This window comes from Pelobates fuscus, chromosome 2 (genome assembly GCF_036172605.1).
Source record: "Pelobates fuscus isolate aPelFus1 chromosome 2, aPelFus1.pri, whole genome shotgun sequence".
Taxonomy (NCBI): Eukaryota; Metazoa; Chordata; class Amphibia; order Anura; family Pelobatidae; genus Pelobates; species Pelobates fuscus.
Genome location: NC_086318.1, coordinates 112,854,178 through 112,872,590, shown reverse-complemented (window position 1 = coordinate 112,872,590; position 18,413 = coordinate 112,854,178). Strand labels below are relative to the sequence as shown.

At 40.3% G+C, this 18,413-nt stretch overlaps 1 protein-coding gene across 1 annotated transcript in view; it reads left to right on the top strand.

Moving 5' to 3' along the window:
- The window catches only part of LOC134585589 (uncharacterized), a 213,413-nt gene that overhangs the window by 60,320 nt on the left and 134,680 nt on the right, over positions 1-18,413 (top strand). Inside the window, exon 3 of the mRNA XM_063441027.1 lies at positions 4,350-4,458. Within this exon, the coding sequence (XP_063297097.1) occupies positions 4,350-4,458 (109 nt within the window). The remainder of the gene's footprint in view (positions 1-4,349; positions 4,459-18,413) is intronic.

The window sequence follows — 18,413 nt, the reverse complement described above, 5'->3', positions numbered from 1 at the left end:
GTGTCCAAATTTGATTATTATGCACTCACACTTAGGTTTAATATTTTTGGATAAGCTTTTTAAATTATTTAATATTTTCTAAAAAAAAAACAACCAAATTTTCAAATATTAAAATAGTAAAAAAATATGTATGAGATAAAAAGTATATATCAATTTATCAAAAAACTATTAAAAAAATGTTTTTTTAAATACAAAAACATTTTAAAAGTGAATCCAAAAATATTAAATCATTTGAAAATATTTTCCAACGATATTAAATCGAGGCCTTAGTTTGCTTTTGAATCTTCCTTTTTCTTTTTGTTGTACTGAATCTATTGTTAGAAACTGGAACTTACCGGGAATGGTTTAAGGAACTATAGCACCTCACGTCCTCACTATAAATGCCGGTGTTTGGACACGTGCTGCACAAACGGCTGGAAATTCAGCTTGTTTTTGCAACTTTCCTCAAAAATGGTTTTATCACTAGCGTTTTAACATTGCATCCAAGTATTAATTTATACATTGTTCTAATTACTCCATCCCTCTGCATTCATCAAAAACATTTGGATTCTCCGCGTTCTGTAATGTTAGACCAGGACTCCAGATTTGTAATGGGCGAATGTTTCACAACATCAACTCAGAGCACTAATATATGCCTGATATCTTTGAAGATTGCCCAACCGAATCTTTGAATAACACTCTGACACAAGTTTTACATTTATTTGAGTGATTGTAATCGAAGTTCTATTGTATCCACCCTAGAGAATGTAAAACAAATGTCAAAATGTTTGCCAAACATGTTTGAACATTTGTTGAAAGAATCTGGCCTATGTTGGTGTGTTCTTGGCAATAGTTAGGAAATATTACCTACTCCAGATCCTCGCAGTGGAGGGTTGGCTCTGGTAATAAGTGGTGGGACTGATTTACTAGTGAGAGAACTTGGAAGAACTGAGGCAAGTGCCCGCTCTGAAACAGCAGGTGACTATAATCAATGTATAGGTACCAAGATAGACCAAGCTAACCATTACAATAGAGGGCAGTCCTGAAGGAGGTGGAATCAAGATGGCGGCGACTGGAGGTATTGACAGAGTTTTCAATATAATGCAAAATTTATGGTTGTATATTGGAAATGTTGCTATAGGAGATCGCTTACTCTTTCTTCTGTTTGTACGGTGGCAGTACTGTGTCCAAGGCTGAAAAAAACAACCAAGCAAACAAAGAAAAAAAATAAAGCACAAATAAAAATAATTATTGATCCTATAAAACCTAAAGCTCCTAAATCTTTGACCAGATCATCTAACATGTAAACCTTGACCATACTAACGCAAACCTTGGCCCAGGTAGCACAGACCTAAAACAGTACTTACCCTGATATGGGTGTTACTAAGTCTTACCCTTTAAATGCTAACCATAAACCATAACAAAGCACTGACCCAAATTCTATATTCTGTGCTGACACTAATTTAAATTTAATTAAATGAGTGTACAATTTAAAAGCACATTCCACACACCCTGCAAGTTACAGGAGTATGACGTGCAGGGATGGAATTACCTTTCTTGCTGCCCCAAAGCTGGTATCCTTAACCCCCACCTCCCCCCTATCTCTCTCTCTCTATATATATATATATGGTTTGGAGTATTCCATTGGATACAGTTATACAACTACAAAGAGAGAGCTACCCCACAGCTAGGAGATTTGGTAGATATTGGCTCCAGTTTTATCTTTCTTTCCTTTTTTTAGGTTAACATTTATACAACTAGTCGGTGTTATAATTGAATGATGAATGTGATTAGAAGGGAGGTTACATGATAAGTTGGACAGGGCTAGGATAGGGTGTGTGTGTGTGTATGAGTGTAGAGGCTGATTGTGGGATTGTATGTTTGTAGGGATGCTGTTTGTGGGGTTGAATGTCTGGGGATGGCTGCTTGTGGGGCTGCATTTAGGGCTGTTGTGGGGGGATGGGGGGCTGTCGTGGGAGGATAGAGGCTATAGTTGGTGCATTGGGGCTGACGTAGGGGGGCAGTGGATAGGGATATAAGTATCTTATATAGAATATAGGGATATAGAGGGTATGGTGGGGAATAGTGGCTGTTGTAGAGGCATAGTGGCAGAGGTTGGGGTAATGGCTATGACTGGGTTATAGGGCGGGATAGGGGCTGTAGTTGGGCGGCATAGAGATGGAATAACAGTGGGGAGGATACTGGTTACAATGGGGAGCAGGTCATCACCAGGAAGCCGTTACTGTTATAAATGTAATGTTAAAGGAACACTCTAGACACCAGAACCACTGTAGCCTAATTTAGTGATTCTGGGGATCATTCCTGCAGACTAAGCAGTGTAAACACTGCCTTTTCTGAGAAAAGGGGTGTGCTGGGGAAAATAATAAAGTAATACATAGCTTTATTTTATTACTTCTGGGGTGTGGGGCTGTGTACCTGTTTGTATTCCTAACGCTAGAGTGTTCCTTTAAGGGGATCAAGATCTATCAAGAAATACAATAGATACGCAACTTAGAGAAGGGCATCAAATATCAAGTCCCATGCAGCAAGTCAGGCATTAAAAGTTACTTGCCACTGCAAACCTAGAGAGTCCAAGCAGGGCCGTTTGAAGCAAAATGGACATGGAGGCCAAACTCCCCCCCCCCCCCCTCCGCACGCACGTACGCACGCACGCACGCACGTACGCATGCAAAGCCTACAGGAACGACAGCATAGCCATACAGTTTACGTTCACCCACACTTTATATAAATAAAAAAGATTTACAGTGCAAATACTGCTGTTGCATATAATGTGCATTAAATGTGAAAAATTTCAACAATTGAACATTTGCAAAAAACACCACTGTACCATAAAATCAAATATACATTAAAAAAAAGTGCACAATAACTAAATCCAACATATTTAAAACACACACACACACTAACAGACACACACACTCACTAACAGACACACACACACTAACAGACAAACACACTCACACTCACAGACAAACACACTCACACTCACTAACAGACACACTCACTCACTAGCCACACTCACTCCCTTGCCAGCGCCGCCTGACCGACCGGATTGTTAGTTAGCCGCAAGGCTAACAAGACATTTGAAATCAGGAAAGAGGTTCAGCGTTGATAGGAAACCAGGGAATATGACAACAAGGCAGCACACCTATAAAGAAGGGGAATCCCCTCTGAACCCCTTAGAATACAATGGAGAGAGGAGAAGGAATAAGGGTGCGCCTAAAACAAGTGGAAAATAAAATAATATAAAAAATGTTGAAAATGACTAGAGAGTAATAGCAGTGGTACCCTATAGTCCGAATATAAATAGTCCAAATATGCAGGTGGTGGTCCTAGTAGTACATAAAATGGTATGTAAAATCCCAGATGTATATCCGCAACTTGAAAATGGATATGTGGAAAAAACAGAAGAGAAAGAAAACTCCAATGGTGTAGTATGAACAATAAATAATATTGTGTAGATAATAGTAAAACTACTCACAATATTCAGAGCTTAAATCCAGCTCTGGTATGAATGGCGCAAAGTGGAATAATCCCCACTTAAGGATATATGGTGCTCCTCTTTTGTCCTTTAGTAGAATAATTTGGTGGAGTAGTCCAACTCGGGATAAAAGGATAAAATATATAGTACTCACTGTAAAGTTGATAAAATGTTAAAACAAAATAAAATATACTCACGGTATATAGAGCAGACGTACTGCTCGGTGGATGGCGTATGGGTGGTATAATCCCCACCTTAGGATTCTTGGTACTCCAATATGATCAAAAAGGCAGTAGTAGTTAGGTCTGAATAAAATAAACTTGCAAATAATAAAATAACAAATAATAATATAATACTGTAGTGGAAAGAGGAATGTGGCAAACAAATGTATAATAGCCAAATATTCCTTTAATAAAACTTAGATTATATAAAAAAAGTTTCTATACGCGTTTCGCCACAGTAAAGCAAATAAGAACCAGAATATCATTCATTTACATCATGCTCGTAGGTGCCGGTATACTGAGAGAATTAGAAAGTCTTAGCTGCTGGTCAGGTGAGGTCAACCACAATACATATTTGATATGATTAACATTAAGAAATCTACGTGCAATGTTCCATCATTTTAAATAAACAACACTTGCATTGATTTATTATTTCCTTCAGCAATAAGTACAGCTCATAGATCTGATACACTAATTTCACATCCTAAAACTTTGACTTTGTATAAATATGAGACAGGGAGAAAATCAGAAATCTAATCAGACAAACAATAACAGTGTTGATTGAGTTTTTGTATGCAAAATTACAGTGCGGTCTATAAAATACACAATACAACAAAACTTTCATTTAAGTTTAACTTTTTTTTTTTTAGGTTAAAAGCAGATGAAGTCTTGCCAGATTGGATTATTGAAAAGAGTAAGGTACATAACCATACTGGAGAATTTCCGTTATTTAAACAGAAAATGTTATCAACCAGAAAGGTACAGTATTAGTTGTTTTTTTCTCCACTTTAAATTGGGTTGAAGGTGTCCCATATTAACACCAAGGGTTTATTCACTAAACAGGGGACTTGGCATTGTGGGTTGTAAACTTGTAGTTGTAAAAAATACCCGAACTAAATGTTTTACTTCTCATTTTATTAGGGTAAAAGATACATGAAAACAGCGTTTACTAATGTCCAAATCTAATCAGTAATGTTGGTGAAGCAAGTTCTTAAAAACACCAATAAAGAAATATAGAAACAGGGACAGGAATAGTATTTATTAGATAGAATATGCAATTTTGCTGAAATTAAATATATTTACGCCAGAAATTCTAACACTGCCATGCTGGTTTATATGTGCACTAACAAATTGAGCTGATATTACGGCGCAGTAAATGTGCAATTACCAGGACATACTGGAAACAAGACATTTCAATATATCCTTACAGGTAAACATTTTTAAATCAATCAATCAATCAATCAATCAGAATGACCTGTTTAATCGATAAACTAGAGCTCAAGCTATTTCTGATCTTGGCAATCCAATTGATACGTTTTTGGTCAAGATTGAATGCTATGCTATGCATAGTTGAGACATTCCAAACAGTTGATTCATCAAATTATACATATGCGTTTCAGAGGGGATAGAGTTCTAATAGCATTTTATCAAACCACACACTAGTGGGGTGACCATTGTACAGTAAGATGTATAGTAACCTACTAAATATCTTCTCTGCAGAGTCTATGCAATAAAGTAAGTCTTATTGTGACAACACTTAGCCTTCACTGAATGGGATGTACTGAGTGTTTGCTTCATTTGAGTCCATATGCAGCGATCGAATGGTAGTACCACCAATCAGTGGAGCTGTGGACAAACCTCAGTCTGTGCCCTCTTCTCAATATTTGTTTGATATACATAGAGTTGGCACTCTGGGTGAGACATTATATCATATCTCCCAAGTGTCCCTATTTAGGAGGGACAGAACATATTTTGGACCCAAATTTGTCTGTCCCTCTTTTCTAGGAGCTCAATATTGTTGGTGTGTTTCAATGTATAGCAGAACTGCATAGCAATAATACTCACAGTACTGTGTCTTTAAACTGCAATACACGTGTTTACTAATCAATCTGTGTAAATAAAACATGTTGTTCTTGTTATAAATTAAATTTTAGTTGTGTAAACTTTTATTAGTAAGTCACCTAAAATTTCTCAGAACAGTCTGCCCCTGGCCACACCCACACCCCCAAATAAAGTGTAATTCTTTGCCCCCTTGAAATGTTGGAAGGCTATTTATATATTATATATTTAATATTACATGATATGCCTGTTTTTACTGTCAAAGCCAGGTTCCATTTTGATATCCCGGCATCGGCTAGTCAGAAAAGTGGTAATGGCACGGCTTTCGGCCTGCGAAACTCAGGTTTGAATCTCTGTCAGACCACCTCACCAGCAAATGTCCTCAGGCAAAGGCAGCAAATGATATCCATCTGCCTACCTCTAATCCTCATTGATTGTAAGCAGGCTCTGATTGTAAAGTGCTGCGGAATATGTTGTCGCTATATACATGATAAAAGTAAAATCATGCTTACCTTATCCATATGCAGCTCACAGTGACACATTCATCTTACACTAATGCACGTTTACAAACTCATTTCACACATATTCATCTCACACACGCTTAGCTCATGTTACCATACGCACACTCATTGTACACAAATAAACTCCTCTCATACAGACTAAGCTCACATCCACACATATACACCTCACACTAACAAGCGCATCTCCCAAATATAGCTCATACTAACACACAAACATAGCTTATACATCTCACACAACCAGGTCACTAATGCATCTCTCACACACTTAGATCACAGTGACACAAATCCCCAATTTACACATGCTTAGCACAAACAACTTCACTTTACACACAGAAAAACACTCTACAGGAGCAACAGTTTAACATTCTCTGTAAACCCTTCCCTATGGTGGAGGAGACAATGGTGGATTTTTTCTTTGCAGACCAGCCAGAAGGCTGTACCACACACACAGAGCAGTCGATATATAAAGTGTGCTCCTGCAAAACAGCTTCTCTCTTCCTCTGAGCATTCAGCAGCAAGAGAGCTATTCATTCTATAAAAGCCAGCAATATGGAGGGGGGTAAAAACCAAATCTAAATAGCGGTAGTTGGCACAGGGCAGTATCTGTGGGCCCCTGTGGAATTTGTGGGCCCTGAACACCTGCGTCTTTTATTCTGGTTTACAGATAACTTTGGCAAATAGGTCCAAATGTTTGTAAAATTTAACAAATAGGCTTCCAGTATGAATTCCATATAGCCAATGTGTATTATGTGTAAAGAATAAAGCCACAGGCCAGGGTTTCCAGATGTTTTTGAGTACATTTCTATTGGCTGATAGGACATTCTACTGAAATCTAGTCCAATCACGTCTGGAGGAGTTTGTTATGCCTCTTAACACATTGTTTAAATGGACTGATTAACGAACAACGTTGTAATTTGACACGTTTTGGGTCACGGGGCAAATGTAATTTTTAACAATATGTTCTATTGTCAGCATCATTGTGGCTTCATAATTCCTCACACAGTCTTTTTGTTAAATATTTTGTCAGCATTTCCTTTTAATTATGCATAATGCCAAATGGGAAATAAATCCCCAGAAGGCATACCTTTAACTCAACTCCTATAAAGTCAAGTACTTGGAAAACAATAGCCAGCTCATAAATCATATTTTGAATTATTGGTTTTGCGTACAGTCCTGGTAAAATGAAAAGCAGCTTTGCGGATAAGCAACCCCATCATTTGAGATGAAATGCTTTAAAATACCCGATAATTAGCTTTTTAAATAAATAGAGGCATTTATAGATGTTTACATGTGAGCAATCTAAATACTTTTTGTTAAATATGATTATGTTAAGGGATTGGATTTATTCAGTTCCTTTAAACATTTCATGATTTGTTCTGTGATTGGTGTTTTGTTGTATTTTCTCCAAAATATTATGATAAAAACATAATTTGTTCTTGCTTTTACCAACAAAGCTCATGTCTATTTAAAACACACAATTCAATGGAGAGTTGTTTTTCTTTTTTTTTTGGTTTCCTACGCAGAGGAGAATACATTGGAAGAAATGGACCCATTAAATCATCAATCTCTTGCCTTTGCTTTGTTATTTGAATTTTACCATCATTAAAGAACATTCTTCCTTAGGGACCGTTCTTTCCTAATCCGCAGAAACAGAAGGGATATGCAGTTAGATATGTGGAGATGAAAGCAGCGGACAAACCGCCAACTTCTAAAGGGGGAAAAAACATACTCCAGTGAGATTCATTGCTCATTTTCATATATTATAAACCTACACAATATATAATCTGTATTTATCCTCGAACTACACAAATTGGGTGAGGCAAGCTGTCGAATCACCCCACTGCACTTTCAGTTAGATATCGCATATGTTTCCTATAAGTGTAGTTATGGCACATGTGGCTGGGTAATCATTAAGTTTGGAATATTGAAGGTAATGCATGAACTAATGAACCAACATGATGTCTTGAGATGAACAAAAAAAAAACCAAAAAAAAAAACAAAACAAAAAAAAAAAAAACAATGGCTATGTAATCTTGTTATCCATTCTTTATCCAAGTTATCATTTTTGAAAAATATTTTTTCTCTAATCACCTCTGTTTTGCTCCTCGGATGTAAAATTCTGTTTGTTTTTATTTCGTTTGGAAACCAAGCATATTTCAAATCATACCCACCATCAACCTCAAACTTAAGAGAGATGTGGAGATGATGGCAAATGTCCTTCTGTCTGTCACAGCAAATGGACATTAAATCTATCATATTTTCCTTGATATATTTAAATAAGTGGCAATCAGTGAAAAATGCAAATTTTTTTCTAATCTAATGCCCAAGTAGGGACTGAATTTCACCAGCCCTTGTGATATATTTATATCCATTAGCAAGAATTAATTGATGCCCAATATTTTTTTTTAAACTAATATATATATATATATATATTTTTTTTTAATTACGAGATAATTAACAGCTACCTTCCCATCAAGTATCTAACTGTGGTGTCTTGGTCTTGTGAGGGATTAAGCACAATTGACTCTTGTGACACCTTTGGAAAAATGGGTGCACAATAATTAAATGTCTCTTGATTGGCATGTGGACCCTCTATCTTGCCGTACAGATCTTGTGACACAGGTGGCGCAGGCTTTACATGGTATAGCAAACAGCGGGCTTGCTTGTTGCACGTCTCCTCAAATTAATAATGATAGGTGTTTAATGCCTCGTTTCCACTGAGCGGATCGGTTCGGTTCAGTTCGGTACGGTTCGCTATTTTGGGTGTTTCCATTATGAAAGTGGTCCATACAAGCGAACCGTACCGATCCATTCAGGGTCCTGCTTCAGATGTAGGGCCATAGAAAATGGAACGGTTCGGTTAGGGCGGAACTACTATACAATCCATTGATTGGTGGACAGGAAGAGCATTTTTTCTAAACCCTGCATGGCCCTGAAGGTCTGACTTGCAGTGGAAACGCTCACCAGAATGGGCTGGTCCATTCTAAACCTTCCAAACTGTACCAACCCGAACCGATCCGCTCAGTGGAAACGAGGCATTATAGAACTAGTGCATGTTAAGAGAAAGAACAATTGCCATGGTTAGAGCTGGTGTGAAAGATTATGCCCATCTTCTGACATGGCTAATACAATAATTAGAACAGGAAATGCTTGGTCTAAACATTGCCAGTTTGCTATGATAGTTCGATGAGCACGTTGGTAGACCTTAAAAAACAATGCTTATTACCACTATACACAAGCAGGTCCATCATTAACATGGCACTATAGTCTAAAGCAGCGATGGCAAGCTTTCATTTCCTGGAGTTTTCTAAACAACATTTCCCAAGATCCTCAATATTTAGTGGCTGAGCATCATGGAAATTGTAGTTCAGAACAGAGATACTTTACTGGGCTCTTTTCCTCCCCCTCTGTGATGTATTTACCATCCAGTGACACCTACCCTGAGCAGCAGCACCTACCCTTAGAAAAAAAAACTTACCTTTTCCAAGTCAGTTTAGTGAATGAGAGTCACTGATTGGCTGAGAGCTTTACCTGACCGCTCTCAGCCAATCAGCGGTGCCCCTCTGCGGTTTAACCCTTTGATGTAAGTATGATTCCAGGGGCCTCCTGGCACCATAACAACTTTATTTAGATGAAGTTGTTTTGGTGCCTGGAGTATTTCTTTAACCCTTACACTGCCGGAACCAAGTCACGCACACTTGTATAGGATGCGTTCATGACAGGGTGTGTATGTAAATGAGTGGGGAGGTAAACTGGCAATAACAATACAATAACATGTATCTAATTGGTAATTTTGGAGATTAATGCAAGGAAACCTGAAACGTGTTCAGTAGTAACAGCGACATGCATGTAATACATTATGTAAATCAAGCACTATTTTAGTTGCATATTTGGACATTATGAAGGTTGATTACAAAATCACAATTCTAGGGCGACGTTCTGAAAGTGGATTAATCCATCTTTCTTTTATACTTTCTTCTAGTTTTAATGGGGAATTATATAAAAACTCTCCTTACACAAGCAGGGCCGTACTGAGGATACAAAGCAGCCCTGGAAAAAAAATCTATGCCAGCCCCATAAGTCATTTGGCATAATTTGTGTTCATAGAAAAAGGTCTTAGATCTTTGAGTTCAGCTCATAAAAATGGAGGCAAAATAAAAGTGCTGCGTTTATAATTTTGTTCAGTGTATAAAAACGCTGTATGAACAGCTACACTCATGGTCTTTAAAATATAACTTTTATTTTAGAGTTGTAAAAAACAGGATCAACGTTTCAGTCCCAGTTAGGTACTTTCATCAGGATCAGAGTTCTCTGGGGTGGCAAGACATATCCTTACATATTATTGGTATATTTATTTTTCTAATTCAAAATATTGGTCCTTTCAGAGTAAAACATTTAATTATACAGTAAGCATACCCACATGCAGACACAGACAAACTCACTGCTCATTGATGCACAGACTCACAGACAGACAATCTCATTGATATACATACGCTCATTGACATACAAACACAAGCTCAGTGATGCACACTAATAGGCTCACTGACAGACAATCTCACTGACACACACAAACAAGCTTATTGGTACACAAACAAATTTAGTACAGAAAAACTCTGACTCGCACAAGCTTACTACAGACAGGCTCACTGTCACACACACACGCTCACTGACACCCACATGCTCACTACAGACAAGCACACTGACACACACATGCTCACTACAAACAAGATAACACACACATTCTCACTACAGACAAGCTCACTGTCACACACATGCTCACCACAGACAAGCTCACTAACCCCCACACACACACACATGCTTCCAACAGACAAGCCCACTGACACACACATGCTCACTGCAGATAAGCTCATTGCCACACATACATACAAGCACACTCACTAGCAGCCACGCACACGCAAGCTCACTCAGGAGCAGGCACACTCACACACACACACACAAGCTCCCTCAGGAGCGGAAACACACACATACAAGCTCACTCACCAGCATCCACAACACACACACACACAAGCTCACTCACTAGCAGGCACACACACATACAAGCTCACTCACTGGCAGCCACACACATACAAGCCCACTGACACACACATGCTCACTGCAGGTAAGCTCACTGCCACACATACATACAAGCACACTCACTAGCAGCAACACACACACAAGCTCACTCAGGAGCAGGCACACTCACACACACACACACACGCTCACTCAGGAGCGGAAACACACACATACAAGCTCACTCACCAACATCCACAACACACACACACAAGCTCACTCAGGAGCAGGCACACACTCACACAAGCTCACTCACTAGCAGGCACACACACATACAAGCTCACTCACTAGCAGCCACACACATACAAGCTTACTCACTAGTAGCGACACACACAAGTTCTCTCACTAGCAGCCACACACACAATCACTGTCATGGCTCAATCCTACCTGGCACTGGTAGGTGAAGTTGCCATTTTGTGACCTCTTCCTCCCAGAGAGGTCAGCAATGTGCGTGTGGGGGCAGAGCTTGTGCACAAGAGGCGGGGCTTCTGTTCAGGAGGTGGGGCTTGCGTGCAGAGCATGTGGGCGAAATTGAGGTACATTTTGAAGGGAGACTGACATATGTCTCCCTCCGGCCGCCAGTAGCCTAATTGCGGCTGCACCAGCCCCCAGCTCCTCCCTCTTTACTCCTCTTGGACTGAGACAGACTGGCACTGTCCAAGGGGAAAATCATTTAAATTACATTAGCCTAATGATTTGGGCTGTCTTACCCTGTATGCCGGTGGACCAGTCCGGCCCTGTACACAAGGCATTGTAGTGAACTAAACAAAACAAACAGCAAATTTAGGTTAAAATAGCTAAACTGTAAGTATAGATGAATTGGAGATTTAAAAAATAAAGTTACAGAGTTGTAAAGTTTTAACGATATGATCTTGGTTACCTGTTTTTGCCATATGTTTTTGTTTATGTCTTTTGTTTATTTTTGTTTATTACTGTAGAATCACTCATACGAGGATACAATCTTTGGCCTGGGTCACCTAGGAATAGAGAGACCAGGCTCACTATAACACAACCAAGCACTCATGAAGCAGTGCCATCTATGGCCCTAGTCCGGTTTCATACAGCCACACATAACCTGTCACCGAATCGCAAACATCCCCTTACCCCCTTGGTTAGAGGAGACACCTCCACCGAGAGGTCAACCATGCACGAAGGTAGTCACCTCGCCCCCCTAAAACGAGGAGGGCAGCACTCACACTAAAGACACCCAAGTGCAGAAATCGCTTGATCTAACTCAAGACCTGTACACGGTCCCAAGCTTGCTCACACATGAGCAAATACAACCGACTCATAAACCCCTACATTGCCCTAGGAACGTGCACCTCTTGTACCACCCGCCCTGGGCTTGAACAGACATCACCAGTGTACCATGCACCATACTCAACAGAAGCCCCCTAAGGACCCACTCATGATATACTTAAACAAAAAATGTGCATAATCACAATCACTGTATATGTGTAATAAGTACAATATCAGTCTGTTTATTTTTCTAAAGTGACGGATATGCATCTGTGTAATGCAATGCACAAAAAAAAATAAAAAAATATTTCTATTAAATCAGCACTTTTTGCCCGAGTTTTGCAATTCACTATTGAATTCAAATTTACAATTTGAGGGTCAGCAGATAGACCCCAAAGTGTATAGTTTGTTTATCTGTCGTTCATCTCCCCGAGAAAGTTAATATATTAAATAATATTTTGCCCCTCCATCCTGAGGTGGTGTTGGATTATTTGTACTTTGGACAACTACCACTAGTGGAGACCTCAGGGAGTTCCACACACAAGATTTTAACAAGGCTGTGAGTCCAATGGGGGAGGGACAGCAAAGGGGAATCCCAAATTAATTAATGTACAAGAACCCCTGTCTGTTACATTCTTTCCTACTTTGTTTACCACTGGCAATGAGAGTGAAACGTATCTACTGAATGTTAGAGCCCCCAGTGTGTGATTGCTACTTCTCTATGCAAGCTTTCTTCTACAAATCGTTGGCTTTGAGTCACCATATATAATCAATAGGCTGTTTAAAGGCATTGTGGTTCACTAAAGCTATAAATAAAAGGTCCGTGATTGCTTATGATAGAAGACAGTTCTAACATGGTTTACACATTGACATGATGATGGGGGCAGATGTTTCTGCCATTGCTGCAATGATAGCATTTGTCGCTCACAGACCACATTCACACACCATATGGTTCAGTCACTTGATAAGAAGCGGCTGTAATTTTCAAATCAGAAGCCATTCATTCGACATATTTCATTGAAGCTGCCAACGTGGAAGCACATTCATGTGAACCATTTAACCTTTTTTTAAGTCAGATAGCAGGTTACAGATAAAGGATATCCATGTATCTCTTTCTACAAACACTACAGAACTATACAGCTAGTTTACTCCTTAATGAATAAAATCAGTATAATAAAATATCACTATATTTGCAAGTGATATGAATTACTACTAATCATGGCCATCATTATATTATGCCCCCTCCTTGTTAACAAAATCAAACCTTCTTCCTGTATTCTTTAGACACTGTAAAGGGACACTATAGTCACCAGAACAACTACAGCTTAATGTATTTATTCTGGTGAGTATAATCATTACCTGTAGGTATTTTCATGCAAACACTGTCATTTAGGGAAAAGGCAGTGATTACATTGCCTCATATGGACACCACCAGAGGCCACTCCTCAGATGTACACTGGAGGTGCTTCCTGGGACAGTGCTGCACAGTAGGCAGCACTGACGTTCAGCGTCTCCACACTCTGCATGGAGACAGTGAATTCTCCACATAGAGATGTATTGATTCAATACTTCTCTACAAGGAGGTGCTGATTTGCCAAAATGATATTTGCCCCGTCCCCATCCAGCCTCCTTGCAGAATTTAGTCAATCAAATACTTTTCCTATGTAATCGAAATCTGATTATGTCACCAAGTAGGCAGACTGGGGGAGGGGTCAGAGCCTGCGGGCCCGCACGATGCTGGATATGCGGTGAGTTTTAACCCATTCTAAGGTGACTAAGGGTGGCAAGACACCAAAATGGTGGATTAAACTCTATAGGGTCGGGAATACATGTTTGTTTGAAAGGAATAGTGTCCCTTTATTTGAAACCTATGCTGCAATATAGAACTCCCCTCCCTCACAAAAAACAACTCCAAACATAAAGGTATTCATTATTAAACCCTTTGGTGCCTGATATATATATATATATATATATATATATATATATATATATATATATATATATATAAATGTACAGGTTCTAAATAAGTGAAAGATACCCAGAAAATCTCTATGGATTGAAAGTGTGGCTAAAGCTATATTTGGGTTGCCGTCCCATCACCCACAGCCAAACTCTGGAGTTCACATATCCTTTCCACAAATTGAAGTGATGTGCCAGATATGACGTTGTCACGGGGTTTGGAGTAATCCTTTAAATTCAATTTTAGGGCCATTATTTTTGCTCCCTGTGATAATTTTTCCTCAGCTAAATACATCTTTATTTGCAGCATTCATTGTTACAGAATTTCTGATCTAAATTATAAATGCAAATACAAAACTTAAACCATTGTATAAGGCCAGTGGGTGAGAGCATCATTTGATTATAATGGCTTAATGCCATAATGGTATGCTTGATATGCCCCCTGGTGCTGCTCTGGTTTTACAGATATTCATGTATATTTATTGATATACGGTACTTTTATAATTTTAACCTGACCTATGTAGAGCTGTGAAGATGAGATAGACTTGGTTGTCAGAAATTGTATACATTGCTTTGTGAAGGGTGATTTGTAAAGAATATGTAAACTTAAAAATATATTTATAATACACTTAGAGGCTTAGTAAGGACCAGCTAATTCTTTTATCTGTTCTTACTTATTAAGTCAAATGCATACTTTAACCTGCCCTGCCTGAGCAATAAGTCATATAGACTTTGGCACTGGCCCTTTTTCTGATGTTGGTACTGTTTGTCTGCATTCAGTTTAGATCCAAGCCATATTGTTTGGGAGTGGGGTCACACTGACACTGTTCTTATATTATGAAATATCCTTGTTTTCCTCTTATACAAGGTTAATTCTGTGACATGAGGAGGAAGCCCAGGCAATATTGGCATTACAAATGCCACAAATACTACTTAGAACACAAACAGTGTTATTAAATTAAATGAGAACCGGTGGGAATATACATGGGAATTGCACGTCATGCCAAAGTTTCTTTCAAAATAGTCCAACTGGAAAACTACACCACCTTAATTAAGATTGCAATTTTTCTACACAAATCTCTCAACTCAGATTAGTGTTAGCCAAAAGAGACACATGTCCATCAAATTCAGGATTTCGCACATTTGTTTTTGCTCCTGATGCAAAATAAGAAAAAAATGCAGTTTGAAGTGCTTCCAATCTTGCAATAAATTTGGGAAAAAAAATTATTGATAGACCCCAAAATTGCAGTTAGATATCTCCTTGGATCAAGCAGCTATTACCCCACTAATTAAAAATTATAACCCTGTATATTATGTTTTTGCAAGTATTTAATTGCTGTTTAAACAACTGTACAGACTCTGATAAAAAAAATACCTCTCCAAGCAGAGAATTCTGCATCCTTATTGTTCTTATTGTATAAAACCCTTTCCTTTGCCTTAGACTAAATCTCCTTTCTTCCAGTCTAAATGCGTGAACTTGTGTCCTATGTATAGTCCTGTTTATGAATAGAATTTCAAACAATGTTTTGTATTGGTCCTGAGTATAGTTGTATAATGCTATCAAACCCCCTCTAAAGTGTCATTTTTTACGAAAATAAGAGATTTTAATTTTTTTTATCTTTCTTCATAATTAAAATTATCCCTTCCTTTTTTAATTTTGTTGCCCAACTCTACACTTTTGCTAGTGCCATAAGATCCTTCTTTAGAACATGTGCTCAAAATTGCACAGCATGTTCAAGGTGTTGTCTTACCAGCGATTTATAAAGAGGCAAATTATATTTTCATCCCAAGAATTAACGTCCCTATTTATACATGACAATACCTTACTGGCCTTAGTAAATGACGATTGACATTACATATCGACTACTATTTAGGGCAGGGAAAGGCAACCTCCGGCACTCCAGATGTTTTGGACAACATCTCCCATAATGCTCTTACAGCCATAATGCCTGCAAAGCATCAAAGGAGTTGTAGTCCACAACATCTGGGGTGCCGAAGATTGCCTATCCTAGATTTAGGGTGTAAGCAGGGCCGGACTGGGGATACAAAGCAGCCCTGGGAAAAAAAATCTATGCCAGCCCCATAAGTCATTGCGCCATATATTGTCGCATGTAATATGTAAGGCTTGCCACCCCAGATGATTGAGTAATTATATATATACACACACACACACATATATATATATATATATATTGCTTTTTCTAATATAATATATTGGTCCTTTCAGAGTAAAACGTTTAATTATACAGTAAGCATACTCACATGCAGACACAGACAATCTCACTGACACACACAAGCTCATTGATACACAGCCTCATAGACAAACAATTTCACTAATATACACAAGCTCATTGACATAAAAACACAAGCTCACTCACTAGCAGACACACACACACATGCAAGCAAGCAAACTCACTAGCAGGCGCACACACACACAGCTTAATGTAGTGGTTCTGGTGTCTATAGCCTGTCCCTGCATGCTTTTGAATGTAAACACAATGTAAACACTGTAAACACTGACTTTTCAGAGAAAAGGCAGTGTTTACATTGCTTCCTAGTGACACCTCTAGTGACAGACACTCAGACGGTCACTAGAGGCGCTTCCTGTGTCAGTGCGGATTGGCTGAGATCATCAAGCTTGATGATCTCAGTCATAGAGGCAGAGACCAGCATGACGTTGGAAAAAAAAAAGTGAGTAAAACACTATTTTTACAAACACACACAGACACTACGACTGACACACACACACCATGACAGACATACACACACCATGACACAGACAGACACACACCATGATACAGACACACAGTGACACAGAGACACACACACGACACAGACACACACACCATGACACAGACACACACACAGCATGACACAGACACACACACAGCATGACACAGACACACACACAGCATGACACACACACACACACAGCATGACACAGAAACACACACAGCGTGACACAGACAGACACACACACAGCATGACACAGACAGACACACACACAGCATGACACAGACAGACACACTCCCACTGACATACATACTTGTTGTTACCTGTGTGGGTGGGTGGGCAGACTGATAGGTGCCCCTCCCCTTCTGTGCCCTATTTTGCCCCCTGTCCTCCTGTGTGCTTTTTAGCCCCTTCCCCTCCTGTGCCCTTATGTAGCACCCTCCCTTCCTGTGCCCTCTTTAGCCCCCTCCCATGCCCTCTTTAGCCACCTCCCCTTCCTGTGACCTCTTAGCCCCCTCCCCTCCTGTGCCCTTTGTTACCCCCCCTCCCCTTCCTGTGACCTCTTAGCCCCCTCCCCTCCTGTGCCCTTTGTTACCCCCCTCCCCTTCCTGTGACCTCTTTGCCCCCTCCCCTCCTGTGCCCTTTGTTACCCCCCTCCCCTCCTGTGCCCTTTGTTACCCCCCACCCTCCCCTTCCTGTGACCTTTGTTACCCCCCCACCCCATCCCCTCCCCTCCTGTGACCTTTGTTACCCCCCCACCCCCTCCCCTCCCGTGCCCTTTGTTACCCCCCACCCCCTCCCCTCCCCTCCTGTGCCCTTTGTTACCCCCCTCCCCTCCTGTGCCCTTTGTAACCCCCCCTCCCCTCCTGTGCCCTTTGTTACCCCCCCTCCCCTCCTGTGCCCTTTGTTACCCCCCACCCTCCCCTTCCTGTGACCTTTGTTACTCCCCCACCCCCTCCCCTCCCCTGCTCACCTTCCAGCCCAGCCAGCCTTCCTGAAGCTCTCCTTGCGGCCGCAGGGGAAGCTCTTCTGGCGGCCGCTGGGGGAGCAGGCTGTTCTGTCTCTGCTCCCCCTCCCTCGCGCGCAGCTTAATGAGACCGGGGCCGGAATATGACGTCATATTCCGGCGCCGGTCTCTTTCTAGCGCGCGAGGGAGGGGGAGCAGAGACAGAACAGCCTGCTCCCCCAGCGGCCGCCAGAAGAGCTTCCCCTGCGGCCGCAAGGAGAGCTTCCCCTGCGGCCGCCATCCAGCCGCAGGACACCCACATTTCTCCCCGGCCCCAGGTGCCGACGGCCCACCGGGAAATTTCCCGGTATCCCGGTGGGCCAGTCCGGCCCTGGGTGTAAGTTGCA